The 25,002-nt window shown below is 42.0% G+C and overlaps 2 protein-coding genes across 4 annotated transcripts in view; one reads left to right on the top strand and one right to left on the bottom strand.

Annotated features, from left to right (window-relative positions):
* Window positions 1-507: 507 nt before the first annotated feature.
* On the bottom strand, window positions 508-5,055 carry LOC137802760 (putative fibroblast growth factor 1). 2 transcript variants are annotated; one of them, XM_068600863.1, is made up of 4 exons: window positions 4,871-5,055; window positions 3,168-3,375; window positions 2,522-2,625; window positions 508-2,031 (listed from the first exon to the last, which is right to left on the bottom strand). In XM_068600863.1, the coding sequence occupies exons 1-4, from the start codon at window positions 4,910-4,912 to the stop codon at window positions 1,846-1,848; spliced, it is 540 nt and encodes a 179-aa protein (XP_068456964.1). In that variant the 5' UTR covers window positions 4,913-5,055; the 3' UTR covers window positions 508-1,845. The 2 variants fall into 2 exon arrangements, with proteins under 2 accessions (XP_068456964.1, XP_068456962.1); XM_068600861.1 differs by lacking the exon at window positions 4,871-5,055 and having other exon boundaries at window positions 3,168-3,474.
* Window positions 5,056-9,423: 4,368 nt separating this feature from the next.
* The window catches only part of LOC137802221 (rho GTPase-activating protein 26-like), a 76,833-nt gene continuing 61,254 nt past the window's right edge, over window positions 9,424-25,002 (top strand). The window contains exons 1-2 of one of the 2 annotated variants that reach the window (XM_068599921.1): window positions 9,424-9,736; window positions 9,833-10,127. In XM_068599921.1, the coding sequence (XP_068456022.1) occupies window positions 9,974-10,127 (154 nt within the window). In that variant the 5' untranslated portion in view covers window positions 9,424-9,736; window positions 9,833-9,973. Of the gene's footprint in view, window positions 10,128-25,002 lie in introns of both variants that reach the window. The other variant, XM_068599920.1, reaches the window with a different exon arrangement.

The raw sequence follows: 25,002 nt of genomic DNA, 5'->3' as shown, positions 1-25,002 counted from the left end.
TCCTTCTAAAATAATGTGCAATTGGTAATTCATTTTTGGGATATTTTGATTTACAAAACATTTCCTTTATTTACTAATGGAGGGTTTACTGAGACAGTGTAGTCTGTTAACTGTCATGACCCACACACGGTACAGCGTACAGCTGGATAAACACTTGCACTTGGCAGCAACTGTGTGGTTTCTTAGATTTACCTTTTTTTTTAACTCTGGATTTATTTTTACTGGGATCCAGCAAGACCCATATGTGCCACAGAGACAAACCTTTGAAGCCCTCGCTGCCAGTGTGATCGTGGACGCCACTGAAACTACAGCAATGCTTCCATCTTGTGGCCATTCATTATCAGTAATAATGTTTGCGGTGAGGAAGAATGTGTCTGGTGAACACCTGCGAGCGTATTTGTTATTAAAAACACAGATGCTAACAGACACACACACACGCGCGCATACAGCGAGCTCATTAGTGGCTCATGTATTAGACACAACATGCTCCTCTCAAGATGCGGATGATACACTTTTAATCACACGGTTACGTTTTAGGTACAACAACAGTCATTGTTACAGAAAATCCAACAACAATTGACAACAATGCAGAATTGATTTCATACTTTTAAGAACACTTCATACAATATGTATTACTCACATAAAAGGTGATCATAACACCACTTTCTTTCTTCACTGTATGGATAAATTATTATTTTGCAAATTTCTATAAGCAACATTTTATTGTATCAGCAACACAATTTTACAAATAAATATTCACAAAAGTAATTTAACTGAGCATAATGTTACAGTAAAGTGTTTTTCAACTATAAGAGAAATATGTTTACAGAAAAAAGTGATGGGCTGAGACCTTTTGCTCGTTAAGTTTAAGGGAAACTTAACGTGGTCCAGGAGAGAATGCTCAATATTATATCCTCCGTCTCTCAAACAATCCACATATAAGCATTTAGTATCACAAAGGTGTTAAATTCTTCTTTGGTTCCTTCTTTTCATAAATATACAACTCAATAATAACCTCTACTAATTACTGAAACAAGTTTGTACATCTTCCTTGACAAGACTGCCAGCTGGCACATAATACTGTTAATAAAAAGATATCGTAATCATACAAATGTTTCACTGCTAACCCTATCATAGACAGGGGGCTTCTTTCAACAGTTAAAAAGTTGTGTTTTGTTTGTCTGTTTCTGCATACATATATATCTACTTTCATAAAATGACCTTTTAAGACATCAAACAAAGTTACTAATAAGATTGTCAGTCATTCAACCATCCACCCAGGCGTACGGTCCGGCAAGGCACTGGCATACTTACATTACTCCAATTATTCCCCTCACTATGAAGTATGAGCCAGATGGTCGTCTCTTTTATGTTTACTGCCTTGTTGGTTTCCTTTGGGCCAGACGTGATCAATTGTAAAACTATTTCTGTGTAAAAGCGTCCCGTTGCTGTCTTCCAGCGATGGCATTTCATACCAGCTTTCAAAGTGAACACCCATTTATCAAGACTGACATGCACTGATACCGCAAACATTTTCTGTCTGGAGTGAGAGGCTGTGCATGTGCTAATAGGCCGAAAGTATTCTGGGTATCAGCTCATATCAATGTGACGATTTTACAGAGAATAATCGACTGCTTACATGATCGGGAATCACATTATTCCTGCATGAACAAGAGGAATGGACACAAATGTGGTTAACATTGAATTGGAGCTTGAACTAACTGTAGAAACAGCATTATGTGTTTGCCTCAGGCTTCACCGCCCTATTGTTCTGATTTTAAGTGACCTTTAAATGGGATACTTCGCCCAGCGTAACACAACTTCAGTTCCTGCCAGCGTCTTGTTTTACATGTTGCCCGCAGGCCTTGGCAGGAAAAAGACGGCCTTCTGACCCTGGTGGGTGTCCGGTCCAGGTTTGGGTTGGCCGTTCTTCTTCAGCCCAACATACCAGTTGTACTTCTGGGAGCAATATGTGTTGTGGTGGTTTTCTTCATACTTCTCCAGGAAGTAACACTCATCATTCAGTGTTTGCTGAGAGGAGAACATTACAGAGGGGAGAAAAAAGAAAAGCTGAGGAAAGTTGGTCTTACTGCAAGTCTTCTCGTTCTAATTCTCACTGTCATTTTAAAGGTTACAGAGCAACACAATAAGACAACACCAGTAGAGAGTGAATTAATAGTTTAAACTGCCTAGTGATAGAAAAGGGAATCTACATGATACATCTGTAATTCCTCAATGGCTTATGTTTGTCATCTGTTGTTTAATAGACCCAATGACACATAATTGCTCACAATGATTTAAACTTTACATCTGGTCGCCCTTTGGCACTGGGATTTTACAGTGTTTTGGAAAAAAAACTAGACTATGACGAAAAAAGTAGGATTTATTGAGTTTAAACTGACACATAAAGCTTCATACGTATTATGTGAGTTGAAATGGCTCGTCATACTATGAGATCATATTTAATGTTTCCATTTAAAATCCAGTTTCCTCATAGCCGTCATTTTGTTGAAAGACTCACTGATCCATAGAGGCGTCCATTTTTGTTCATCGCCAGGTACCTTCCTGTCATCTCGCCTTTAACGACCACCACTCCTACACTCACAGCCTTGAGCCTCAGGACTTCTGCAACACAAAATTATGACAATGTTCACTTTCCTGTCCTTTTCCGTTGACAAAGCAGAAGATGAAATTATTCAAACATCAAGTAACTGTCATTTTTCTCCTGAAATAAATATTTGCTCAGCATTTCTCAGGGAGTGGAGGCCCTGACGTCTGAATGTGTACACAGGGGTTATGTGTTTGGCATTTCTGTTTACAGACCTGAGCGGCTTTACCAGAAGTGCAGCGATTAAATACTTTGCTCAATCGGCTGTTAACAGTTCGATCAGCTCCACTTATCAAGGTTTCCAAGATAACTTCTCACCAAAACATTTCAAGTTTACATCTTCTCTTTTGTTTATCATTATCTTTGACAGTCACGACAACTTTAAATCATCAGTTAAGTTAAAACTTTCAAATAAGTGGTAGGAATTATTTATATGTACAGAATCTCATCAGCTTCAATGTATTATTTTTCATAGTGTTACAGACTCTCCTACATATCTTAAGAGTTACAACAACCAATCAACCACCAAAAAGAAAAGAAAAACAGATTCCTTCCTCACCAGAGGGGTCGTTTTCCTGCCTGCCACCACTCACGGATCCATCTGGTAAAATCCTCAGGTGATATCCTCCGTTCTGGCTGTACAGTCTGGTCAGTGTCCGGTGCTCCTGCCTGGACAGGTCCAGAGACGCAGGTCCGAACGGCAGCACGGTGACGTCTCCCTCAGACATCCTAAAGGGCGCTGGAGGCTTGGATGAATGTCCCCGTGTCTGCAACGACAGAGGGCCATCGTGTTCACTGTTCATGTCACTCGGACTGTGTCTGAGACACGAGCGAAAACAGGAAGAGGAGGACAACGCCGCCTTCATGATATGGTTACAGGAAACGCTCGCCTCCGCCAGCCTCCCTCAACCACTTTTTCCCTCTCACTGAGTGTCTGTTTCCCTCTGTCAACCTTTTAAGGAACGCTTCTTTTTTTTGAAGTGATGAAACCAGCTGGGGAATCAGATTTGGATGGAGGCCAGGCGAAGGCAGGCATGATCGGACTTGTTTTCTGACTGAGCATCACTTAGGTTCTTTCTTTGTGAAAATCATTTACAGATGGGAGTGATGTAACTTTCACCTGAAATCAGTGCAAGGCCACGAAATAAACAACATGTGGACACAGCGAAGGGCAGAGAAAAAATGTGCAGTAATGGTGTTACTCCTTGATGGAAATGTTGCAAGTGCCAGCAATAGTCTATCAAGGATATGCAACTTGACGTTGTCATCCACAAATGAAACACAAGAGACATTTTCTTCACACTGTTTGAGACTTTTGTACTAACACCCTGCATGCAGATGGCTTCAGCAGACTACATTTCAACAGTTAAACACATCTCCAGCAGCCAAGCACTTTAAATCTTTTCCGCTGGAGGAACAAGAATCCAGCCAGCACCGCCTGTCTTACCCTTGGACTGTCTGCTTCCTCAAAAGCTTATCCAAAAAGCAATCAGGCCCATTTCAAAGCCACATTGTCAGTGTAATCTCTACATCTTGAAGGGTAGAGATCCCAGAGCAGCAGTGGCTGTCATAAAGTCGGTCTTGTCAAATGGAAAAGTAGCAGGGAGGCCGTGAAGGACGCAGCGAGCAGTGGTACTGTACAACTCCGGTCGATGTTATCATTTGTAGCCAGAGGAAGAGAAGAACTGCAATGGAGCCGGGCTATAGCTCACATCTGGAACGTCTTGGACAGGCATAAGAAACAGAGGAAGGCCGGGGAGGGGGTGAATGAGAGAGGAAGAAGGAAAGCGAAAGACACAGCAGTGCAAAGCCACAAGTGGTATGCAAGGCCTACCCACTCCAAGACACCTTTTCCTCAGAAGTTCATTCCTCACAAATGTTATGTTTCGGGATATGAGCGGTTAGTTTATGGCTACAGCGACCTTTGAACAGAGCTGCTGGTGGGAATGACGTCAAGGTCCGACTGGTGAGCAAGTCAGGATGCAGGACGCGTGGGAGGATTGGATTGAACGTGTGTGTCTGGGTCAACTGTGTTGATTCAACGATGTGTCATTAGTCATGATGGATTTTAAACAGTGCCTTGGTTTGGCTGCTATGCTACTAAAACTTAACATGCACAAAGAAACATAAACCAGTTTGGTATCAACTTGCTTTCCTGTCATCAAAGATCTGTTATTAGTGAATCAGCAGATGTGATTACGAACCACCGAGATTCACACACAAACAACGAGGCTCCTCTCATCTCTTGAGTCACGCGCCTACCTGTGAGAAAGTCATGTGGCAGTGCTCTCGATGAGCCGGCATGTCCTCCGCTTGTCCTCTTTTTTTGCCGAAGTTTAAGTAAAGCCGTCCCAAACCTTCCTCCTCTTTTCTCCCCAGGACTTTAGAGAGTTACTGTAAGTGTGAATCTCTGTATTTGTACCCTGTCCCCCAGCAAACACACACTCCTCACCTCGCCACCCTTCTGACAACGTCAGAGGATCTCATTCTAACAGGCCAACGTCAGGACTAAAATTACCGCACTGGAATAGAGAGAGACTGGGACAGAGTGACGCAAGTGTCCAGGCAATGGGATCCCACCAGAGCCTGGAAATGAGCAGGGCTGCCTGTCTGACTGAGCGCTGATACATTCTTATAGTGGTGTCCTCCTGGAGACACTGGTGAGCAACACAATATAAACATTTATAAAAGACACAAAGACGGTGACTTCAGTTTCCACAATGAATATTTCATATATTACCTCTGCTGCCGGAGCTCGGTCTCTGCTTGGACGCTCAGCCCAGCGGTGGCAGCGTGAACGATAGTTAGGTCACACTACAAGGTACCTGGAACGCAAAAATATGTCCTCCTTAAAATAAAAATATGTTTGCCATAATGTTCTCATTACATACGTGTAGGTATTTAGGATTCATGATATGGTAGGGGAAGATTGTGTTTGATTTCTGATTAAATACTCCATAAACAAAACGCTACATTTCATATTTTCTTTCTGTGTCACTGCTACTAAGATTAAGGTTTGCAACTGAGGCCCATAAGAAGTGAGCAAACGGGAGGTTGAACATTTTTTCTAGATAGCTTCAGTCTAAAGACGAAGATACTGGACTCGCTTCAGACTTTCACTCACTGCCAAACAGCTCCTGATGACCAGCGACATGGCAGTATTAGTGTCAGAAGAAAGCCCTGTCATCTACACTGTAATAATTTTACTGTAACACTGTAATAATTATAAAAAAGAATCCACTCATGTGAAACATATTTATGTTACATGTCGGTATGTAGGTGTATACTGTGGGGTGGTGACATTTCTCAAAATGGTAAAAAATGGCTTCTTTGGACGCAACAATCTCCGTATCTACTTTTCCAGGTTTTCACTGTCTGTCTCACTCCTGCAAAAGTGGTGTGCAGGCTTGGTGAATTATTCACAGTGGTTGCCTGGTCTCTGTCTTCTTTCAACAGATAATTCAAGCTCTTCTCTGTATAATTCAGTCCCTTCAGATTATCTCCATTTTAAAACAAGTCAGTCTTTTTGAGTTGTACGACGTAAGACCAGAGAAGGGGAAGGAAAAAAGAGTGACTGCGCTGCAAAAAAGTGAGCTTGCCTGACCTACTTTACTCTCACCTGTTCAGCACTGAGCCTCCGAGGCCTTTTTAAAATAGCATGGGCTACCTCTTTGTGCCAGAAGATGGCAGGATAGGTCAACTGTCAAAATAAAATAAAAACATTTGTTTGGCTGCCTTTTATGATACTACACAATATAAAAACATACCACAAACTAATGTAGCAACTGTATGTAAAACAAAGTGACACTTTACTTGGATGTAGTTTTCTTTGACGGTATATATAAAGAAAGATTTGTTCTTTCACATTTGTTAGAGAGCTGTGAGACATATCGTCACTATTAAGGTGACACACACACTTAGAGTATGCTGTTTGCCACTTTTCTTTGAGTTCTGATCATGTTTAAAATCTAGATTTTCAGACATAGTATCACCTTATAACAACTATCAACGTGTTACCAAAAAGTTGACAATTTACTCTTCCGTAATATTAGGAATAGTTTCATTAATACATATATTTGTAGTAAATATTGTCAAGTTGTAAATCCTATATAGACTATGCATAATATCACCTCTGTTGCAAATACAGTGGCTGATCAGTGCCGGAGGACAGCATCCTTCTGTTGGAGAAATTCCACCTCCATCTACACTCATGCTACATCCAGGACATAAATAATCATCAAAATGTATAGCTTAATAATGATACAGTCTGTGTTTTCTGCATATGTAGAGACACATTACTCTCACTTGGATTGCAATATATTGTGCTCAATTGGTGTCAGCTCCAGTACGAGTTTCCTGTTTTCATCACCGCCAACTGACTCCGGCCGTCTTCATTCTTCAGGCAGAAGGACGTCTTCTGAGTCACCGGAGAGGAAGAACGTCTGGCTGAGAATATGACACAAGTGTCTGTCTCTGGCATTGCTGTCCTCCTGTGGGAAGAAAATGGGAGATAAAGTTATGAAATACTGGCCGGAAGGGACAGAGAACTTTAGGGAAAATGAAACAATATGAGGGGGAGAGCGATTGGCGTCTGGATAAAAGGGAACCTCAATGTCGGTCTGAATTCCAAACGATGGAAAATGCCGGCTTGAACCCGGCTTGACAGCTGTCGTTTGCCTTGTGTTTCTAAAGAGGAAATACAAATATGGATACATATTTTTAGCTGTTGTTAATTATGTTACTGTTCTCTAAACAGGAAGCTTTCTGTGGAAGGAGAGGTTGATGCAGCGGATGAAATTAAAGAGGGAGGGAAGTCAAATGTAATTAACAGCATCTTGACGGCCATAAAACATCTTTGCAGTGATATTAATAAAGGCCACAGCCTGTAAATACATTTAGTGATTCTAATGTCAATGGGAACATTTTATTTGTTTTGACCCCAGAGGCTAGAATAATTTAAGAAACAACTAAAACCACTTGGTTTATGATGTAAGAATGGAGACAATTAGTTTGCTTGCAATTTTACAGTACATGGGCTCATAGGGACTACTGGAGTGTGGATGCTGAACAAAAATTGGATGTTTTTTGAAGAAACAACAATTAGCATTTTGAGAAAGAATGGCTTATGAAAAAAAATGACGTTTTCGCTACACAAGTTGCTTTTTTAAGCAAGCTGTGTTCTGTTTCAGATGAAGGATAACACCTTGCAACTTTGATTTTATTTTATTTTAGGATGCTATTCTTTGAAGTCTTCACTGGTTATTTCTGGTTCTTAAGCTAGCCTCCAGCATCTTAGATTTCACACACAAACAACAACAGGCCGTGACTTCCTGTAAATGTCTTTCTCTGTGCACCACACTGTGACAGATGGAGGAATGATCAAACGACCAGACACTTTGGCAGAGGAAGTAGCGTGCCAAAGTTTGAGCTGTTTTCGCACAGTAACCACAAACACTAACTGTTAATAATAAATTACATGCATGTAATGTACAATATATATATATATATATATATATATATATATATATATATATATATATATATATATATATATATATATATATATATATATATATATATATATATATATATATATATATATATATATATATATATAGTTTTATTTCTTCTTGGAGATATAAGTAGTTTTGGGGCTTTCGTCTCTCATCACTAGGACAAAATAGTATTTTTTTCATAATTCAAATATAGATATATAGTGAAGGAAGTTAATAAAAGTCGACAAGTTGCTGCGATGCAGTGTTAAGCCAACAGAGGGCCCCAGAGAGCAAACTTTAAGTCTGATACGACGCACAGAAATTCCCCGCACCGGCTGAAATGACGTCAGCGTCTCCTCCCACCAGCCAGGCTGCCGGCCCGCAGCATGCAAAGATTGTGTATGCTTGAGAAGATGCACTGCATGCCCTCGACCTCTATACCCGTTTAACTGTGCTGCTACGAATGGGTATCATATTCATTGTATTTACAAATTGATAATGATGACCTGGATGGACCAGCACAATTTAAATTAAGGGATAATGGGAGCTGCGAAAGATGCATTGACTGATGTGTCCTTGATTTAATTTTTACCCCCCCACCTGGCCTTGCGGTCTTTTATGCAAACCACATGATTGTAACATACCATATGATAGAACAGCCATACTATCAACAGGGGAGATTTAAGGATTTAAGGATGTCAATGTTGGTCAGTCAGTCCATCACTTCTGTCTCACTTGCATATCTTTAGAATATCCCTGTGTAGACATTCACGGTGCCGAGCAGATAGTCCTCTGAATTTAGTGGTACTCTTTCATTACCAGTGCCATGAGAATGCACATTTTTGAACAATATTATGCAATGAGCTAATATCATCTGCTTAACATTTGCACATGCTCACACTCACAGGATTGGTGCTGTGGCTCTGGACTTTTTCTAGTTTTTTTGGTTCTAGGCTTTCTTACTATTGGACTATAGAAGGTGAAGCTACATTTCTCAGTAAGAGGAACAACTGGAATGAGATGAGGCCGAATTGTAAACACAAACTTTGAAGGATGCAGCAGCTGATAGGTTGCAGCTTCCCAAACTCATTCCAGGAACAGAGCGTCTCTAGAATACAAACAGAGTGAACCCTCTTCCTTTTTCTTTCTTTATCTCTGTTCTCGAGTCGCTAACGCCTCCCACGACCCTCCCATCCTGAGGGTCAGCTCTCCAGTCCGGCCATCGCATTGGCCGAGAGAGACGTCAATCAGGAGATTATCCGTGTCCGGGTAGGTTGATGACGGTCTGTAACGCTGAGCTGAGCGGGGCTGAGGAGAAAGCCGTGCATTTAAAACCGCCCAGGGAAGACACCACATTAACGAGGCTAGTTTTTTTTATTCGCTACCTCCCTCCCTCCTCGCCCCGTGTTTGACTCTCTCTGGTCCACAATGAGTTGCTCGAGAAGACTGCAGCACCGCTTCACCTGAGCAAGTGCTTTTATTCTTCTTTTAAACCCCCACCAAACACGAACTCTGCGGTGACTTTTTTTAAAATTTCATTTAATTGAATGCCGTGTCGGACTGCTGCTACTGCTGCACCCTGCAACGAAATAGGAGGACTCGTGCTTGTGTCAACTTGAGTGTTTGCCTTTAGGTAAAGAAACGCAAGGCTATGTAGCCGGGCACTGCTGTCGGATACCTCTCCGCCCCGTTGTTTACATGTTGTAATTGGATTTTCCATCATTTCCAGCAGCAGAAGCCTCCAGCAGCAGTAGTAGATCAGGGATTTCTCCTCCTCCTGTCGTTCCTCCTCCTCCTCCTGTTCGGAGCTTCTTTTTTTTTTTACCGGGTCGTCCAGGTTGTGTCGAGGCCGGTGGTGTTGGAGAAGAAGATGGGACTACCTGCTCTGGAGTTCAGCGACTGCTACCTGGACAGCCCGCAGTTCAGGGAGAGACTCAAGTCCCACGAGCTGGAGCTGGACAAGACCAACAAGTTCATCAAGGAGCTGATCAAAGACGGCAAGGCGCTGATCCAGGCTTTAAAGAGTAAGTGGAGGTGTCTCTCTCTCTGTGTGTGTGTGTGTGTGTGTGTGTGTGTGTGTGTGTGTGTGTCTCTGTGTGTGTGTGCGCGCGCGCGTGCATGTGTGTGTCAAAGTCAGTTTTCTTTTCAATTTTTCATATGTGCAAACATACAGAAATACGTTTCACTTCTGTCCAACATAAAGTGAATAATAATAAAGTGCAAAACAGTTTAAAAGTTTATAAAAGAGAACAACATATACGCATATAAACAACATAAATTAGCAACTGTGAGTCTGTATTTTAGCAGCAGTCAAACATGGAGTTTAGCAGCATTCAGACGCGTGCGTGTGTGTGTGCGTGCGTGCGTGTAGGTGTGTTTGTGTGTGTGTTTTATTAGTCACAATCAGTTTTAGTGCGTGTGGAATTGTCAGAATGAGTCTCACAAGGCTTTGACAAAGTTGAGATGCCTTTAAGGTGCAAGACACTATGGAAGTCTTATCTCAATCACATTGGCATCCAATGAAAAGCTTAGTGTGTGTGTGTGTGTGTGTGTGTGTGTGTGTGTGTGTGTGTGTGTGTGCGTGTGTGCGTGTGTGGCTGATAAAGCACATTTCAGTTCAAGTTAAGAGGCAAGGCGGGTGAATTTGAGTGACCTCTGAAGCTGTCGGCACATTTGTTCCCACCAGCTCGCATTTGTATGGCTTTTAGAGGGATAGATCGTGTGTTTTACTCACACTGATACTGTGGTAAATTATTTGATGCTGTTTGACATTGATCAAGGGTTTAACTACCAGAACGTCCATTCTAAGAAATGGCTTTGCCACGAGGAGGTGACTCCGGGTTTGCTTCTCTTCGTTTAAGTGGAAACCTGGACAGGTGGGGGTTATGGGCAGAAATGTCAAATTCAAGTGGTTATATGTTTTTAAATATAACACCAGATATGATTATGTTTAGGGGTTTTATTTGGATTAAGGAATGTTTCTGCCTGGGTCCATTAGAGTGAAGGACTATATCTTGATATATATGACACTTCTCATATATTTCTCTGAAGTTGCCTTTCAGAATGTAATCCCATGGAAATGTTCCATTCGTATGAAAATAAAGATAAATGAAGATGTTTGGGATGTGGGGCTGTGAGAGTTGGGTAGCAATTCAGTAGATTGCGGTCAGTGTGCTGGAGAAACGGACACCGTGCCGGCACAGAAGTAAAGCAATGTAATCCATGCTCTTTTGAGCCACTGGACTCCAATGACAACAACAGTAATTTAACCTCGCAGGACACCAGAAGCCACTGGTCTACTGTTGCGTCCATCGCTAGGTTTGTACATGTTGTTTTGTGAGTTTGGGGAATCTGAACTCGCTCTGTTTAAAACTCAGAAGTCACAATGTCATCCAAAACAAACTTGTTGATTGAGGCAGCGATAGACTATCAACTTCTGTTTTCTGTCAGTGAAGTCTTCTACAGTTTTGAGGAGAGCGTTGACACCGGCTTCAGTCCTCCATTGATAAGCGCTGTCTGATAGCAAGTTAAAGTGGTAAAAATATTCTAAATATAGTGACGCACACTTTCTTTTAGGTGGCTGAAATACATTTTGCTTCTGTCTCCATCCAGCAGTACATTGCTAAGCTCCCATCGCAGTCCACCCTTTTTTTCTCCTTACTAAGGGCCTGCTGTTTAGTAATACACTGACTATGGATATGCACTTTGCACAGCCCCCATTCAATCTGAACTATCTATTTAAACCCCTCCAAATAATGCGACCCTCTGAAAATATGAACACAATGGCCAGGTCTTCACGTTTCCAAATCTCTCTCAGCAAAGGGAGTTGCCAAAAGTTCTTAGAGATGAAAACTGCAACTGAGTGGACCTTGTTTTGAGATTGTCCTGTCAAAATACATCGTATTGATCAGGGTTAAGACCCAACATTCAATTTTATTGTCTGCTGCTTGATATTTTATACAAGTGACTCAATATCCTCCGGCAAGATGAAAGGGATTTGAGCGGTTGAATATGGTTACGTTTTGTTGTTTTTATTCCCTGTACCAATGGAGGAATGCATTGGTGGTGGATTCTCACTGTCATGAGGTATAAAAGCTGGTTTTAAATGTCGTCAACCTCTCAAAGTCTTTTTTTTATGGAATTTGTTTTTCCATGAAAATGGACAGATGAATAGATATTTGTGTCCAAATCGAAATACTGTTGAGTCTTTTCACTTGCTTTACCAGTTTAAACTGTGTTAAATAGTTTGCATGTTAATGATCATGTTGCACAGCTGCACACCTGATATATACTGCAAGGTGTTTCTGGATGTAGAGTGTTATTCACACTGCTCATATAAAGATAAATCCTGGTTAGTCAAGCCTGCCGGTTCACCTGAACTTTCCACCTCTGTGTGTTATCAGCTGAACCTTTTTTCTGTTCCAAAACAAACTAGGTCATTCCTCTCTACAAAGCATCTGTCAGCTGATGGGACAATTCTGCTTTTGTCCAGAGGTGAGATCTAGAAATCATTCAGCACGGCCTGGTTTACCATTGCAGCAAGGTGCTGCCTCACAAAGAGCGAGTCAGCAGATTCTTTCCCCAAGTTAATCTTTTTACACCTGTACTACACGGTGCAAGTGCACTTTGCTGTGAAATGTCTTTTTTTTTTTTAATGGCACTTTGAAGTTCACTATGCAGCTGTGATTCCTCTCTGCTGCATCCTTCAACACACCTTGACCTCCTCAGCTCTTCTCGAGGCACTGAGAGGAAGTGTGGCTGTCCCGGGAAGCCCCCAATGATTCGTTAGTTCCTATTTACTGCAGGAGGAGGAGACCCAAAGTCTCCTTTCTCTGCAACAATTTCATGCATGTTCCCTCAGAAGGAGAAAATGAAACATTTACAGCATGCTAACTCAGAACTGAAACGGTCTGTTTTTGTGTTGCTTCCTTAAATGGGTTTTTCAGGTCACTGTAATGATCTCTAGGGGCTCGGGTGGCCAGAGAGACAATATCAATATGACTATTGTCGGTGATTGTTGTATCCAGTTAATACAACGTTTTCTGTCTCTTCCTGTGATTGGTTGTCAAAGGACTGCGAACATACAGTTATTTAGCGTAACCTAGATTATATAGATGGGGTTTACAAAAATGCACAGAGCAGCTTTATAGTTCAACACAAACTGCAGACTCCAAAAACCGACTATGAACTTGAATCAACGCCTCTCTGTTATAACCTTCATAAAGGTTGAATTTATTTCCAGACTGTTTCATTATGCAGCGTTTTAGCTGATTCACACGGAGCCCTCAGTATAGGCTTTGGAAACCACAAAGTTTCCCTTGAATAAGTACTTTTTGGAACTTTTTCTTACAAACTAAGATGGCAGATGCAAGTGTGTTTGTGTGCGCCAGATGTCATTTAAGTGCAACTCTAGCTTGTTATTACAAAGGCTGTAGAAATGTTTGGTGCCCTGCTCCACCTCGGACATGACACGGCTCAATCAGCCAAACAAACCCTAATTGGCAGCTTGGCATTCACTGGTGCTGTGAGGGGAAACGAGACACTGTGTTTAGACTGTTTACGTGACCCAGACACACAATGTTGCCATGTTTTCAGCTCAAAGTGTAAAGATATTTTTAAAGTTCATATTTTTAAAGTTCATGTCACAAGTGTGACTCCTGACCTGTGTTTTGATGCAGCCCTAATTTCCCTTTTTTTTTTAATGTATCACCATCTTTACAATGTAATGTAGCAGAAAGCAATTTGCCAATCACTCAAACACGGCCACCGCTTTCCAGAGATGGAACTAATCAACACATCTCAGTGTAAGATTATCAGTGGATTAGGTATAAATACATAGATAGCCTTTGGTATATATTATCACCATTAAATCCACCACTAAATTGTTTTTATGACTCAAAAAGCATCTTAACAGTTCAACTAAAAATCAAGCAGGCCAGTTGTAAATTAAAAATGAATAATAATCAATGCCTTTAACTATATATATATATATCCAATGCCGGTTACGAGATGTGAGTCCCAGGGCTCAGCTGTCATGGACTAGATTTGTCACAATGAGGTCATCGTCCAATGCGCTGACAGCACTGCTTCCTGGATTAAGACACGTAACAATCAAAGTGTCAGCCACAGTTGTGCACACACATACACATGTTACAGTAAAAGAGTGACTTATCATTCTGTCCTACAGTCTAGTGACCTCTTTGTACTCTGATTATATAGTATAGCCTACTGTGTGTGTGTGCGTGTGTGTGTGTGTCACCTGATCTTCAATAAGCTGACGAGATGATGCTAATTGGTGCAGGGTTAACTTCAGGACACACACAATGTGCAGTGACAAAGAAGTAAATGTCAGATGACCCAAAAAACAAAGATGTGCTGTAAAGAATCATTTGCCTAAATGTTTTTTCAAACATATCATTTCAACTTTGCACTAAAACCAGAACATCATGTTGAAAAGACAATGAATGGGCTACGAGACTCAATTATTAGTTTCAGACTCAGTTTAAATCAGAGCAAATGTCTTCAAAATAGTGAAAAAGGCAAATGTTACATACACAGGTTTATTATTATTAAAAATATATATTTCAATTTATCAATAGCTTGACAAGGAAACGTGTCTCTGGTTTAATTTGAACAACAATTGAGAGGCTGAACTGTTTTGATCTAATGTAATTGTCCAGATTGTTAGCCACTAAAACAAGGCTTGTACCTTTTTTTTTTTTTGAGAAATATTTCATGCCTAAACTTTTATAAACATAGAAACTGACATAATAAACAGGTTATCCTGTACTAAAAAGTACACCGTATACAGCAGTATATATCACATGCTTGTATACTCTGTTGTGTGTGGCTTGTTACTGGTTAAAACAGCCCTCCACCCATTAGCACTATCTTGATAATGGCTCTGTTTTCAGGCCTGTAACTGCCCCGATAGTAACCTCTCCAATGGGCCGTGAGAGTGTGTCAGAGAAGGAGAAGTAGCAATCCATATTTCTTTCAATCTCCCTCTCTCTTTACCTACTGTCTTTTGTTTTCCTGCAGCCACCCAGTGCAGTGAGTGTTGGCGAGTAATGAGAAGGGTAATAGCCGTCATTCAGTGGCGCAATTCTCAACTGTGCTGATGGATGAGGGTCACACACACACACTCGTATGCACACCACACCATAACTAATTCTCCCACAGCGGAGGGAGGGAGGGAACCCTCTGTTTTTAAAAAGGTCCGGCGCAAAGGAAGAGAATGTGCCAAAGGGCCAAAAGAAAGAGAAAAAGAGGAGGTGGGGTTTTCTTGTCTTTCACAATGGTGTTTAAAAAAACCGACATGGCCCTATTTTCTACTCTCCTATAAAGGAGCGCAGCAATCTAGGTTGTGAAGGGAAGGAGAGGAGGGGAAAGGGTAGAGGATGGAGGAGGAGGAGGAGGAGGAGGAGGAGGAGGAGGAGGAGGAGGAGGAGGAGGAGGAGGATGGAGGAGGAGGAGGAGGATGGAGGAGGAGGATGAGGAGGATGGAGGAGGAGGAGGAGGAGGAGGATGGAGGAGGAGGATGGAGGAGGAGGAGGAGGATGGAGGAGGAGGAGGGAGGAGGAGGAGGAGGAGGAGGGAGGAGGAGGAGGGAGGAGGAGGAGGGAGGAGGAGGAGGGAGGAGGAGGAGGGAGGAGGAGGAGGGAGGAGGAGGAGGGAGGAGGAGGGAGGAGGAGGAGGGAGGAGGAGGGAGGAGGAGGGAGGAGGAGGAGGAGGAGGAGGAGGAGAGAAAAGCGAGACGGGGTGTCACTAGCTGAAGGCATTCCTCTGCAGACGTCACATCGAAAAACAAAGAGGAGAGAAGTGTGTGTGCGTGTTTTAATATGCATGCAGCATATCGCCTACAGTTATTAATATTCTGGAACTGCACATACGGCATGTGCGTTTTCCATTATACCAGTACATTTCTACTCCTGAGAAGGTGTGTGTGTGTGCGTGTGTGTGCTTGCATGCTGCCACTGCAGTGCAGCACAGTGGGGGTTGGGGGTCTTCGTCCAGCTGTGACGTAGCTGAGGAGAAATAAATTAGGGCACGACTCAGCCCGACTCTGGTGCCATTGTTGCCTCTGACACACGCACACATACGCATGCACGGGCAAACTCTCCTCATGCATGGGTCTTTTGCTCTTGCACAACTGGTCGCATTCATTGGGAACAGCTATTTGCCTGGTACATCCATAATTAATATGATCATAAATTGGTTCTTGAAAGGCAATTGTAATTATAATGCACTCCTAATAAAACTGATTTCTTCCAGATAAGGCATGTGTAGCCTCTAAACATAGATGGGGAAACCTGCGGGGGCTCTTAACAATCACCACAGGAGTGGGTCTCCAGCCAGTGTGCCGCTTCATCTCATTAGCTGCATCTTTGATGTGGGTTATTGGCCTTGGACTCCAGTTCCACTAAAGCTGGTGAATATTTCAGCTTAAGGGCTCATTAGTTACGCAGCCCGGCAATGATACTTTGACTCGGCTTCTCGATGCACGGTTGTATTACTCGTGTGTGATTTTTCTCGTGACAATGTGGGACTTATATTGCTGGCATGCGGTAAAGGCCCCAAAGATTCATGCATGCAGATTCAACAAGATGATGTATTTCCTTCTTTTCGACGCAGGTGTTGCTGTCACAGCAGTTCAGAAGTGTTAATGTTCACACATGCAACCCCTTGCCCACGTGTTAACTCTGTCCTCAGACAGTCTTTAAACTGTTTTGTTGCATATTAATTGTACAGAGGTCAGAAAGAGGAATGTACTGTAGATATAAAAATACTGGGTTGGATAGAAAAATGTGTCATCAGAGGAACTGAAAGAGGAACTGCTAAAAAAAAATGTTTTTTTTTTCATGGCATAGTTAATAATACCCTACAGGCCTACAGCAATGCTGTCAGTATAACTCAAGATGCAGGAGTCCTTGCTAATGCACAGAAGGGAGTGGGGTTCACACATGAATACCAGTATTTTCAAATTTGAATACACTTCAGCACAACCACCACAGTGGAAATGCTCCTCTGACAGCAAGTACATTGCAGAACTGTGAGCAACATCTGTGGCGTGCCCCTGAATGCTATGTCTCTCTTTGAGTGAGAACACTGTGACAATTTCCAGATCTCTGATGCTGATCAACGTTATTGAAAAAGAAAATCGAGCCCTAACGCTGCACAAGCATCACAATGAAAGTCAAACATTACAGTGTTTTATGAGGGTATGAAACGTGTTTGTGTAATTTAAGGCCATTTGCAACTTCATCCGGCTGACACCTTGTTCCACATGTGTACTTTGTGCCTTTGCAGCTGCATGTAAGCAATGCCCAAACAAGTTATAGTGCAGCTCAGTCCAAGCAGTTTCCTTTCATTGAGTGAAGTGAAGCGGTCCGCCACTGAGGTGATATAATGTCTCTTGTAATCCAATGAAAACCAACTTGAATCCAGAATGTTCTTGACTTGAAGTCAAGTTTCTTCTTATTGCTGCAGCTGTCTGATTTGTTCCCCCTAAAAGATGGAAGCAGCGTTGTGGTGCTTTTTGGATCGGTCTTCGCGTCGTCTCGGAATCAACAGCATTTTTGATTTGGTCCCAGAGAAAGAGGATTCTGGAATCTTTTTCAAGACCACAACTATTTGGTATTTAATTAAATTGTATTGTGGGATTTATTTGTTGACATCCTTAAAGCAAAGACAAATCCCAAGACGGAAAGAAAATTCATGTCTTTTATATTTCATCAAGACATTTCTCATGGTACACACAAAAAATGGCAATAAAAGAGGTGACAAGAGTGGAATGTGGCTCGTTTAGAACAATTTGAGAAGTGCCTGTGGTCTGCATGTTGCACATTATATCGTACGTGTGTCATTCAGCGTGGGACTCCCTCTGGTCTTGTTCTTGACTTGGTCTCAACTCCTCAACGTTTTGTCTCTGGTCTCCATACGCTTTGGTTTTGGTCGTGACTTGGTTTCTGTGGTCCTGGCGATTACACCGCTGGGAAATGGTTTTTCGTAAAACGGAGAAAAATCGCAAAATGTGATGGTTTTTTAGAGATTGATTACTCAAAAAGTCAGCGTGACGCTTCGGGACAAGGACAGTTTTACTGGCCTCACACGGATTCGATCACATTACTGTACTCTTAAAATCATAAAGCACTATAAATGAAGCAGAAGGAGAACATGTAAAGTGAACTCTGAAGAATGCTCTTTAACTTCTCTGCACACCCGATCGCTGCCGTTTGGCAGTAAAAGAGACAGCTGTGCATTTCACTGCTTTAAAAACCCGCTTTTATTGCAGGGGGTGATGGACACAAATTGTTTAAATGGAACCCTTTTAAGAGCAGACGGAGGTTGGTGAATTATCCCCCCTCTCCAGGTTCTCCTCCTGCGCGACAAAGAACAACGGCATGATGGAGCTTTGATTTCAAGTTTCTGTCACATGAAAGTGAACGACAACGTAGACCGAGAGAACAGCTGTAAACTTGTTCAAGAAGCAGGATTTTTCGCTTTATTTGCACCTAATGCACCCGATAAAAATGGAGGGAGAGTGGGAGGGGGGAGCTGGCCTCCTGGCTATAGGTCTGAACTAATTTTGTGAAATACACCTTCAGGAAATGTTTTGGATGCGTTTTAATTTCACTGCCTTTTGGCCACCAGGAAGAGTCAAAGGTTACATACATGTGCATGAGTGTGTGTTTTCTCTCAAGGTCTGAGCTATAATCAAAGACTCTTCTTCTTCTTCTTCTGCTTCTTCTTCTGCTTCTGCTTCTTCTTCTTCTTCTTCTAACTTTAGTGGCAATGAGCCTCATTTTCCGTATCACACCGGGCAGCAGGATACTGTTACTGACCATAAAGTGTCACAAGATCTGAATGACTTTAATTGCTGAATTTTAAGATTTAATGTAACAATGCCCGGCTTTACCAACTCCTGACTACCAGCTCCTGACAAAGGTTAATCATTGAATTTCATGAGAATGAAATATAGCTTTTTTTTCTATCCCTTAGGGGGAAAACTATGTCAGAGCATGACAGAGAGACTTGTATGAGACATCAGCTCAAGGTTATCTCCTTCGCCTGCAGCGTTGAGCTGTCAGTCCCAATTTTAAAAGACGTGTGTGATAATGAAGTAGAAACTCTCTGCCCGCGGTGGAGTCCAGGTGTGGTTTTGAGCTGCTTATAGGAAACCTTGGTCTACTATAGAAAATGCAAGAGGTTTTCCAGGAGCACTTACAGTTGGTGATTTAGCCTGTCAGGTGTGGCTCAAATTGGGCGGAAATACACAAAGACACCCATACGCGCGTACTCTCACACATACGCTCATGCTGACACATGTTGTTGATAAAAGTTATTTTCCTCCCACATCAAAGCTCTGAAAGTGAGTCAGAGCAAACGGAGAAGAGCCAGTGTTACAAGTCAGAGGCCGGGTTGGCGTTTGTATCCAGCCTCTCTTCAGAGTTAAGAAGGCAGGTTAAAAACCGGTTGGTTTTTTTTGTCCAAGAGGGCAAGCACTCTTTGTTGGGTTTAAGAAGTGACTCAGATTTTATGTCAACCGCCAGGGGTGTGTTTTGAAAGCTCACTTTCATGTGGGCATGGAGGCGTAAACACGTCTGGGCACTTGACATTATGCTGATTTTATTTATCCAAGTACTATCGTCAAGTACTGTACTTAAGTATCAACTTCAGGTACTTGTACCTGACACGTCAGTTCATTCTTTTACCCCACTACAATTCAGAGATCAATATTTTTACTTTTTTACCTCACATAATTTGAAAGCTATAGTGACTTTACGCTCCATGATTTTACATAGAAAACTTCAAATGAGCCCATGAAAGATGTTTTGTTAGAACTTGAACATTAACTTTAGATCCACATTGACTAACCACAATGTTATAATGCTACTAAACAAAAGATGGTCAAATATATGATATAGAATAACACTTACATACAGCAATGCCTGCATAATGAGTCCTTTTGACTTTTTGCTAATAGCATAGTTTTACTCATGTGATCGAGGCAGCCGTCAGGTGTTTCTCCCACAGGCAGTGCAGTGGGACCCGGGTGAAAGAGATGCAGACGTATACGTAGCAGCTTCAGGGCAAAAAGAAGGGCCACAAAACGGAGAGATGGCCTCCAAGATATTCACAGAATAAACAAAGGTATCGAAGATTCAAACTGATGCCACAGAGGTCATGAGTTCTACTTGGTCTCAACGAGTTGTAAGATTGCGGTTTGCGCCTCCGGCCCGCCGAGCTCTCGGGAAAACCTTTCACCTAATTCACCTTTGGTGAATTTCTCGGTATTGTTTTTTTAATTTTTTTTTTTTTTAGTTTAAAGCTTTTTGTGTGTCTTTTTGGTAAAGCTCATTGCCTGATTCTGTGAAAAAATGATTCATTATTGTGTTTCAGAAAACAAATAACAAGGTGAACCCGCAACCTTCCTTTGCGTGGTGATCAAGGACGGCCACGAGTTTGTTTTTAGGTGAGAAATGACCTGTGCGAAAAGTTCTCCCATTTCTGGGGGTTTTAGAAACATGATCTACAATTGTACTCATCAGGAAGCTCCATGTTCAGTTTCGAGGTCATTTTCAGGAAACAGTTTTTTTTTTTTTTCAGATCGCAGAATTTGAACCTCCTCTTCTCAGCAGCAACTTTATATCCTCGAGGTCTTTTTATGTCCCTTAACGACAAAGATGTCACGTGTTCACCAGCATGAGATCGCGTTGTTGTATTGTCTGACTCTAATTCCTTCACCAGCCGTCCAGAAATATTTTTGATAAAGACATTGGGGCCCGCCGTTAAAGCGCAGTTTGCCACGTAAAGCGTAATGTCAACATTTCCACGCTTCACCTTGAGAAGGCTTCTTTTTTTTTTTTAATCTGCTCGTAGGATACTTTTAAACAAGTCATGAATGAAAGGCTAATAGGCCCTCCAGGCTCTCATTGTGTTCGGCCCGACTGGCATTAAGGGAGAACGTTGACCTCCCAAAACAATGATTCTCCTTTCCCCTTGTCCTCCTCTTCCTTTTGCCTTTCCCTTCCTTTTCCTCATACGCACACATTTTCACCTCATCCCCCTTCTTTTTTCTCATCCTTGTGTCCCTCCTCGTATCCGTTTGTCAATCTGATATGGAAATGCCTGTTCGCCTTGTTCTTTCCTCCAGCCTCTCTCATCCTGTTTCTCTTCCTGATACATCTCTGTTTTGCATTATTAAAATAGGATAAGTGCTTGCAGACGAACCTGACTTGGCCGTCATTGGAAATGTCGCTGCGGATGAGGGAAGGTGTATTAAAGAGGAAATATGAAACTTTTTTCCCAGTGCTACCAACCCCACAAACTGTGAAAGATCAGTGTTTTTGTGAGCTGCCTCAGTCAGAAAACATGTAATTTCAGATTTGGGTCTCCTTCCTGTGTTACATGTACCCCGCGCCCCCTCCCCTTGATAATGAGCATGATTTGTCCCTTTCTAAATGAAGAGCAGGAGTCTCTGACTCTCCATCACTCCCCCCGGATAATTTTGTACCGTGGCTGGTGGGAAGTTTGCTGGCCAGGCCTTGTGATGCGTTTTGCCAGAGGTTGTGCTATTTTTATAACAACGAGACGTAAGCAAACCCCAACTGTGGTAGAGTAATCGCACCGGGCATCAGTCCGAAGCGAACACAGTGCGCTAGTGTATTGTTGTGATCCTCAAAACTACCAGCGGTGAAATTGGTAGACGGTTGTTCATAGCATTTATGATTCTGAGACGCGCATATTGAAAAGTTTATTTCCATCTGTGATCGCAACCAGCCAGACGTTTTCTATTCATTGTTTTTTGAAAAAAAAATTGATATGTGCTTTACTGTCCACCTTACTGTTCAAGTTTCCTAGTTTTATAAAAGCCTCTCTCGGGACTAGTGTTGGAAATTATCATTCACTATAAATATTATGATAATTGCATCCAATAACTGTTTTCACTTTTTCTATGTATACTGTATCTGTCCAACCCTAACAAATACACTATAAATAGGAAATGTTATGGCAATATACTGTCTGTGCTGTCTAGATGAATGCAAAATAGTCTGGAAAAAGGAATTGATGCTCTGAATTATTGACCACAATGCAGTGATCCGAGCTGAGGCGTGTCCTTTCTGTACCTATCGCTGTCCCGGTGTAGTGGAGTCAGCAGTCTTAGGCTTGGATGCACAAAGACAAAAACAGCAACAACAAAGGAAAACAAGTGAATAAAGACCTATTTTATGGTGAAAGAGATAGTTTGGTTGAGCTGCTCAGGTGCAGCATTATTAACTTACTGTATGTTGTCATGCAAACTAAGGTACAGATGAGCTTCCATGAGAAAAATAGAACATGACTTTATGAGCCCATTTATTATTTAGTAACGGACAAAGGTGTCTATTGGGTACCAGTATTTTTTTTTTGTCTCAAAAGACGGGTATGAATAAAAACTTGGAAGTTTTTTCGCCTCTCATTTCTTTATCGCAGTCACATTTGCCTTTTTGGTTCCATCCCACCTCTCTCATTAGGCCATTTTCCAGCAGCAGCAAGCCATCTAATAAGTGCTACCTGCCAGACAGACACCCACTATCCCTGCAAGAAGGCAGTCATGTTGTTCCTGCAGTACAATAGTATCTTTGGCTTAGACACGCCTGCTGAGGGTTTAATCCAATCAGATTGCGAATCATTTGTAAACATCCTCTAAGAGCCAATCGAGGTAATCTGCCCTTTCACCTACCACCAGGTGGATCCCATCTACAGCAATTAACCCCTCGCTGTTGTGTTTGATACTTTTTGATGTGAATTAATCAGGGTTCTCGGGTCAAAACAAAAACATTACACCTTTTGCAATTTAATTGACATATCTGACTACTTAATGCAATGGCTAATACCCTATACACGTACACCACATACTCATTTTATATTGTTTTGAGTCTGCGTGAGCTTCAATAACGATGCCCTTAATGACAATTGAGAACCGGCCAGTTGTGGAATAATTTTCAATGAATGAAAGCACAACAGGGCCAGAATTTGGTATAAATTTACAAATTATATTTTGAAATTTCTGTCCTTTTTTAGGTTCTATCCGACTTGTGTGTCTTCTTAAGTTAAGAAAGGAACAGTTCTGCTTTGGTTATACTTTGATTATACTTCAGCAGTGCTTTTTGGGGAAAGGAAGTGTGCTACTGCTCTTCCACCTCCTAGACTTTCCCAGCTGAGGGATTTCTATATATAAACTGATTTAACATAGCTCTGTTCCAATCAATTTTCCCCTTATTGATGTCCACCCCATATTGATGTTGGTAGGTCTATGGCAGTATACTGTCAGAGAAGATTACATTTTTAAATCACTCCGTATCTATGTATGTGAATGCAGGGGTGGGCTGAGGGAGAAGACTCCACTCCATTGCTGCCCAAAGCCAACCCAAACAAACCACAGTCCAATGGCATGGAGAGCGAGGAAGTGTGTGTGTGTGTATTTAACAGTGTGCGTGTCTGCGTTAGGCTCCTATCCTGCTCCAAAAATAACCCCCTGCTAAGAATATTTAATCCCCAGGTTACCGCTCTCGCTTCCTTTTTATGCCTTGCTCTTTATCGCAGCCTCACACATTTGATGTGACTACTGTACGCACACTCGCACACATGCGGCGTTGGGGGTGGGTGTCCTGGTGCAAAGCCAACCAAAACTCAGGCTTAGTTGGGGTAATCTGCTAGGTGTGCGTGTGCTCGGTTTATCCCCAGTTTTCATGCGTCTGGTGTCATTGTTGGGGATAAATTGGTTGGCTTGGCTTGATGTCTGGGTCTGACTTTGGCCTTGAGAGTGAGGGAACATCTTTATTATTTATTCATTCAGGATTTATTTTGTCTTCCTCAGGATTCGAGAGCTATAGTTCAGATCTTCCTACTGATCAGGTCTTGCAGAGACGCTGATGGGACTGGAGGGTCAAGAGGGCAAGCCAAGATTAATGCTCGAGAGCAGAGGCTTTAGGGTGGTGTAGGTGGGAGAGCAGTGAGTTTTGGGGGCAGGGATGTACTGTTTATCCATCTCTGTGGGAAATGATAGCAAACACAGACTGTTATTAGGGTGGCTTGTGGTTCAGGGTGGGGCCATGTTTTACAGTTACACCATTTCATATTTGTAGAGGTTTTAACTGTCAGGTTAATTTCATGAAGTCATTTATGAAATATAGAAATAACAAAGTGATGAATGGATTTTTAGGTCACAATGAACCTTGTGCAAACACTTCTTTCCAAAGCTTTCATACTAAATATCTGCTTCTCAGTTTTAAGGGGATTTATGGAAGGCCACTTCATGAGCTGTTATAAAATCAAGGATTACTTTGGGTGGGCTGCTATTCTAAAAAAGAGTTATGTTGAGGTCGGGTGGGAGGTTTTTTGGTACAGGCTACATTCAAGGCCAGACTTCAGGGGGTTTTGCTTCTGCAGGGTTCAAGGTTGTCTCACCTGCACATTGAAGATGTGATCAATGAACATCTCGAGTTAAATTCTAATTCTAACTTCCTGCACTGTTAACTCTGCCCACCTAAGAATATTGTATGCATATGCTGTCCGATTTGTTTTGTGATTTTTGGATTACATAATTAAAATTGACTGGTCTTGACTACTTCAGCATATCCCTTGTATGGAAAGGGAACAATATACCAGGAGTATCAGTGTAAACCTGAGGGTGGGTGCTACGCTACTGCAACAACTCTGTCATGCGGGATGACGCGGCTGTGAGCTTGCCAGACGTGCACACTCACATGCACTCACATGCACTAAATGCATGAGTGGTCGGCCGGCTATGTCAAAGACTCAAGGAGAGGCTTGGATAACAAGAAACGCAGAAGGAGAGGGACTTCGTTCTCTGCTCAGGTCGCCAATAATCCACATTTTAATTATCTGAATATT

This window comes from Clinocottus analis, unplaced genomic scaffold (assembly GCF_023055335.1).
Source record: "Clinocottus analis isolate CAN_PGR_092001 unplaced genomic scaffold, fCliAna1.0.p SCAF_5, whole genome shotgun sequence".
Lineage (NCBI taxonomy): Eukaryota > Metazoa > Chordata > Actinopteri > Perciformes > Cottidae > Clinocottus > Clinocottus analis.
The sequence above is the reverse complement of the archived record's forward strand: the minus strand, read 5'-3'. Positions and strand labels throughout refer to the sequence as shown.

What these genes read in the sequence shown, in the direction of transcription:
- LOC137802760 (XM_068600861.1), bottom strand. Translation starts at nt 3,474, where the DNA reads ATGAAGGCGGCGTTGTCCTCCTCTTCCTGTTTTCGCTCGTGTCTCAGA. An exon ending in GCAGGAAAACGACCCCTCTG is followed by an intron (nt 2,626 to 3,167) that starts GTGAGGAAGGAA and finishes TTTGTGTTGCAG; the next exon opens with AAGTCCTGAGGCTCAAGGCT. An exon ending in ATGGACGCCTCTATGGATCA is followed by an intron (nt 2,032 to 2,521) that starts GTGAGTCTTTCA and finishes TTCTCCTCTCAG; the next exon opens with CAAACACTGAATGATGAGTG.